Source organism: Pyxicephalus adspersus, chromosome 2 (assembly GCF_032062135.1).
Source record: "Pyxicephalus adspersus chromosome 2, UCB_Pads_2.0, whole genome shotgun sequence".
Classification (NCBI taxonomy): domain Eukaryota; kingdom Metazoa; phylum Chordata; class Amphibia; order Anura; family Pyxicephalidae; genus Pyxicephalus; species Pyxicephalus adspersus.
The window spans coordinates 85735473-85741443 of record NC_092859.1 but is presented as its reverse complement, the minus strand read 5'-3'; the positions used below and the strand labels follow the sequence as shown (position 1 = coordinate 85741443).

Here is a 5971-nt window from a genome sequence, read left to right as displayed (position 1 = left end):
AAAAATTTGCAAATATCAAGCACTCTCAGGATACATTTTTTCCAGCATGCTTATGGAGCTGTCCGTGCCCCTTATACAGTGGACTGTTGCTTAATACATAAATAGGATTTCTGAATTGTGTGATATGTATACTTGTGGGGAGTAACTGACTTAAAATATTTATGTGAAATGGTCAGTAAAATAGCCAAGCAACCAGCATTTTCAAAGGGATGTGTTTACATCCAACATATTTCATTGGTTAAAGGTTTAACTTATTATTCATTGATATTAATTGTGTCTGTAGTGTGCTTACTTTTTACTAAATATATTTTAACATGTTATTAATTAAATTGTTTAGGGTTTTTTTTGTAGTTGTAAGTACCCTATTTACTATAACACTGTTGCATCAAAATTATTCACATTGTTCAAGCCCCTATGCCACTTATGAGTACCTTATGAACCAAAAATTGTTGATAAACAAGCAATAAAGCATATAGATGCCCTTGGCTTTAAATCACTACAAAAGTTTATTTTACTACTTTGTTAAAAACATACAATATATATGGTCCTCTACAGAGCTACAGTATGTAGTCTGCAGAAAGGACAGACCAGGTCATTAAAAGATTCTGCAAAATACGAACACCACCCATTAAACTTTGCTTATGATTGCTCCAAGTTTTGTCTCCGTAATCAGATCAGTAATACAGTCCTGGACATATTTTGCAGTAAGTATTAAGCATAAAACCATGAAAATTGAAATTAAAATATATGGCTCTTTAAAACTTAAAATGAAAATCAGCATTACAATAGTAAAATACTTTGTCAAAAACAATTAACAAATGAACTTAAGAGGAAGCAGTTTTTGCAATATCTGATAATTATTCAATACCCTTACAGTAAATAGTTTTAAACCTAGAGATAGCAAAATGGATTGCTACCACCAGTATCCATTCTGTAACATTTAAGGAGCCTGCACTTAAATTAGGTAGAGTATATATATCTCTGCATATATACAAAACCCTTATTAGATTTTAAATGTGTATTTCAATTATAACCTTGGTTTATAACCAGGGCTATTGGCAGCTTTTCAGCACAAAATAATATGCACCTAGCTACTACATACTCAAAGGTTCATAAAATAAATGTATATTTAATAACGCAAAGAAAACTTATATAGTTGTAAAAATGTCAGGGGAATGTCAGAAATTCCAAATAAACATTGCATTTTTTCCCACGCTATTGAAGATTGCACTTACCCATAATTAAGGACGTCTATTTCATGTTTGTTAGCAATGAACTGCTACAGGGTATCAGGACTGAAGGCATAGTAGAGAAGTGATGGTTCTATTTAAAGCCTTGTTCCTGCTCTCCTGTTTCTGTATTATCATTAACGGGAACACTGCTGCTCGATGACAAGTTTAGCAGAAGACAAATAAACAAGGAACAAATAGTATGTTTCCTGTAGCTTCTGCAGGGGAGCAGAATACTATTTGTACCTGTACATTTACTGCAGGAGGGAGCAGATGGAGTGTTCCATGGAGGAGAGATGTCACACTAGCTGTCTTCTAAAATGAGATGAGAGAACATAAGGAGTGGGAGTTCATCATTATGTTCAGTGGTGTATTTTTGCCATACTCCTCAGCACAGACAGGAATCAAGTATCTTGTGTAGCCAACATTTACTTTCTATAACAAACATTTTAAGATTCATGTCCGGGCCCACATGCATTATGCTAATGTTTATTTCTTGGAAGAACTAAATAGATAAAAAGAACTATTCATTGCAATACATTTCAAAAGGACATAATATTCTGCAAAATTTTAAAAATGCAATATATATATATATTCTAGTTTAAAAAAATATTGTATATAGAGCATTATGTAAATGTCCCAGCTACTTCCTTACCTTTTTCACTGAAAACAAAAAGTAACATGACGTGGGGTAATTTGTACAGGATAGGATGTAGTCGGGGTAATGCACATTATGCACAGATGAAGAGTGTGTAGAGTATGCCATGGGAGAGTATATGCAAGAACAGAGGGTATGAGTGTGTGCTAAGGGTTTTCAAGCTGGCATGATTAGCAGAAGTGTATTGCAGAGGCAAATAATATGTCAAGAATAAAGTGTGTAAGGTCAGGCATGAAGTGCTGAGGAGGAGTACTGTGTATGACATTGGGCAGTATGTACAGGAGGAGAGTGCTTATGGTATGACAGGGAAGCATATGCAGGAAAGTAATGTAGAGGGTATGCCAGTGTGCTATATTGGAGAGGCGTGATGGGGGTATGACAGCAAACTGTGCAGATTGGGAGTGCAAGGTGTAGGATGGCAGGCAGCATGGAAGTGGTGAGTGCATAACAATGGGAAGTATGTGCAAGAGAGGTATATTTGTAATATAGTTTGACGGTGAGATGTATGTTAAGAGGAGTGCAGGTATGAAAGCATGCAATATGTACAAGAGATGAGTGCAGAGAGTAAGATATGGGGCAGTATGTGCCTTATAAAAGGGGACTTTGTTGAGAGTATGAACAAGAATGCTATTACTGAGCTTCTGCATGACTATGCTTCTAATTCTCTGGCTTCAAACCTTTCGGAGCCTGTGACCCAGGACAACCATGCAGCAAGTGAAGACAAAACTTCTAATATCCATTTAACGTCAATGATCAAACCTTTGGGTAGGTAGTAGGAGTAGGAGGCATACCCGTCTTTCTGAACATCAAAACAAGATTCTGTGGCTAAAATACCTGTAAAGTGGTAAAACCATTATTTTTTACTATGAGACCATATACATGGGGACATTCACTTGACACCATTACTCAATAACACAATGCCAGTCTGATTATTAAGGTTAAAGATTGCTTTTGAATATAGCTTGCTTTTTTTACAATAAAGTGAAGACATAAACAGGAGACTACATCACTGGTGTTACATTATTCATTATACATTTGATTTTCAAATTTAGACAACATTTGTGAATTTGAAAAAACATGTATGTGACCTTTTGTGATCAGGTAAATTTTCTATTTGCCAGGAACAACAATATTAACCTTTGTTTTATTGCAAAAATAATCATTATCCAGGGCATATGATGGAAACAATGTTTCTTTTTTTTCACATGTTAATACATGTAATAAAATAACATTATAAACCACCTATTTGATTGGTTAAACTAATTGTTTTAATGTGATGACTGTGTTTTGATGAGGATCTATAAATGAAATATATTCGTCTGTTTGGATACAGGGTGAGGTTATCATTAAAACAAAACATCATACCCCTGTACTAGACATATCTAGACTATCTTTTCTAATTCCTGAGTATAATGAAAAAGCAGCTATGTAGTCTGAGATAGAGAGTGCATGTCTGCATTTGTTACATTACCATACGTTTACTATTCTAATGATGTGGTGCGTATATTGCTAGTGCTGTCATAATATCCATGCTTTCTAGAAAAACCCTGACAGTTACACTAGTCTTTTAAATCTTGTTTGTCAGGGCTGTTATAATGTTGTTCAGTTCCATTACTGTGTAGGAGGGTTAAATGAACCTAATAACCTTATATTATTTTAAAAAGCTCAGATGTAAATCTATGATAACTAACAGTTGTGATTCTTATGGAGGCAAAATGAATATGTACCTACTCTACGCACAATTTAGCCACCCTATTGATCTAAAGCGGAGATCCCCCAACTAGTGGTAAATGTCCCTATTTAATGTAATTAGTTTCATAGGTAAACGGAACAGAAGAAGCTATAGCTCTAAGCCAGACAGGGAAAATACATATGACTAGTAATGAAGGATTGATAGCTAGTGGTTGTAAGAGGGTCAATGACCCAACCTTTGCCCTGCAGGGCCTTTCTGTTACAGGTTTTGTACACGCTACATCATCATCTGAATGAGCAGTATCAGTTTGTATGAGTGTTATGGTGTGTTCATAAAGAAAAGTTGACATTTAAATGAGGACATTTTATTAATGTAAGACCAGCTGACTTGTTTGATGTTACTGAAAAGAAGTACTAGATAAGCCTCTTTGTCAACAGCCTTTTCAAAAAGAAAATATGTAAACCAGAAAATGGTCACTTTTTTCCATTTATACTGCAGCATTGGTAACTAGTATGTTGTAATGCAAGCAGTAAGTCATTGGCAGATTGATAGATAGAGAATAGATATCCCAGGACCTTTCCAACTTTTATACTGGATACTCATAATGGAAAATAATATCTGTGAACTCCAATAAACTGCCATAAAAGCTTGCTTGATTTTCTTATGCTGAGCAATACTCAATGATATTTGCCTTATATTTGATCTAAGCTTTGGCAGTGTAATCCTTATATTTACCAACTATTTATTTTACAGGACTTTTACAATGTGATGTAAAAAGTGTTGTTTAAAAAGTTGATAAGCAAGACTTATAAGGTTTGTTATGCCTATCTTGACGTCTTTTCCATTCATAAAAAGCGGGATCCTCATCCTTTGTAATTAAGTAGTTCATTAGTTGCTTTCAAACTTGTTAACACTTTCGAATATGCAGAATATTACAAACAAATCCAATATATCTATGTATATACATAACATTTGTCACCTTGCCTGATGAATGGACCCCCCTAGTTGCTCCAAAATATTGCAATAATGTATTTAGCATGGTGATTGCAGAAGATCTGGGTGTGCTGGCAATATATTCTTTTTTGATTGGCTATATCTACCATTTTTCAGCGCTCTTTAAACAATGGTGCTTCAAGGTGCTATGGGGGTGTACTTGTACTGTTCTCTGCCATCCAAATTCATTCCCTAAGTGGGCTGCCGCAGGGAAACGCTACATGTAAAGTATCCTCATGTGGCGGCATTTTCTGGAAGCGGTAAACACACCACAACCTCACTGCCAGTGTGAGTAAGTCCTTATGTACACTTTTCACAACAATGTGTAAGAATTGGTGCATGTGAGATTAATAAGGATCATTTGGGGTTTTAAGACTGAAGTTTTCAGGTTGGAGAAAAACTTTAACTGCTCCACATATGACTCTCAGTGAGATCAGTTTGTCCTCATCATAAGGCCAACAAATGTGTTTCTGTTATTTGTTTAAGAAGGAAAACAACTTTCACCAAGTTGTAACAAAATGTAAAGAAATCCTGCTAAAGAGACCTATTTAATTATACCTGAACTTTTAATTCTCAGATTATATATAGAGACAGATGGAAAGTTCTAGTAATGTTATATGAATTATTTGGTGTTATGTTTGAGGCTTAATCCAATTTACGACTTTCTGTTACCAAGTAACAATACAACTCATATGCCTTTTATAAGTTGTGCAGACAGAACAAAGTTAAATTACTTCTATATGTACTTTTGATATAGTTAAAAATGAGTTTGTTCATTAACCTACAAATATTCATAACTATTTGACAACAAAAAAAAGTATAGAAAGTTTTCTTTATTTCCAAAGTACCTCAAGTGTTTTTCACACAATAAATTGGAACCGGTTTACCTGGTTAGTAGAAATGTTCCTATGTTCCCATATTTATTTACACCTTGTAAACTTAACATAACAAAAAGCACGCCATGTTAAAAAACAGGATCATAGGACCTACTGTGCTACTAAAAACAAACATAATAATGGGAGTGCAGGGTATAATTACACTTTCTTTATTTGGTGTCAATATATCATCTTTGATAAATAATAATGGGAGCAGGGCTGGTGACAGTTTAATTAGTGTAAAAGGGATACTTGGTCTTTTCTACTGTCTGTAAAAACATTGCCCCTGATTCATCAAGCAAAATCGGATTATCGCTCGCGCATTCGTATTAGCGATCCGGGATCGTACACGGTCGCGCTATTCAGCAACTGAAAAAGCTCGCGCACGGAGCCGCGCTTATCCAACAGCTTTTTACTGGCGATCTTGGATTAAAAGTCACTGTTCCCCTAAAAAATCATTCTTTCTAATGGCACACACATTACCCATAGCCCTAAAAAAATGTTTGCGCTGTTTAAATGTTTT

The 5971-nt window shown here is 35.0% G+C and overlaps 1 protein-coding gene across 1 annotated transcript in view; it reads right to left on the bottom strand.

Moving 5' to 3' along the window:
• DYRK2 (dual specificity tyrosine phosphorylation regulated kinase 2) overlaps nt 1–1495 on the bottom strand; it is a 25214-nt gene extending 23719 nt beyond the window's left edge. The window contains exon 1 of the mRNA XM_072401322.1: nt 1236–1495. Coding sequence (XP_072257423.1) covers nt 1236–1239 — 4 coding nt within the window. The 5' untranslated portion in view covers nt 1240–1495. The remainder of the gene's footprint in view (nt 1–1235) is intronic.
• Nucleotides 1496–5971: the final 4476 nt, after the last annotated feature.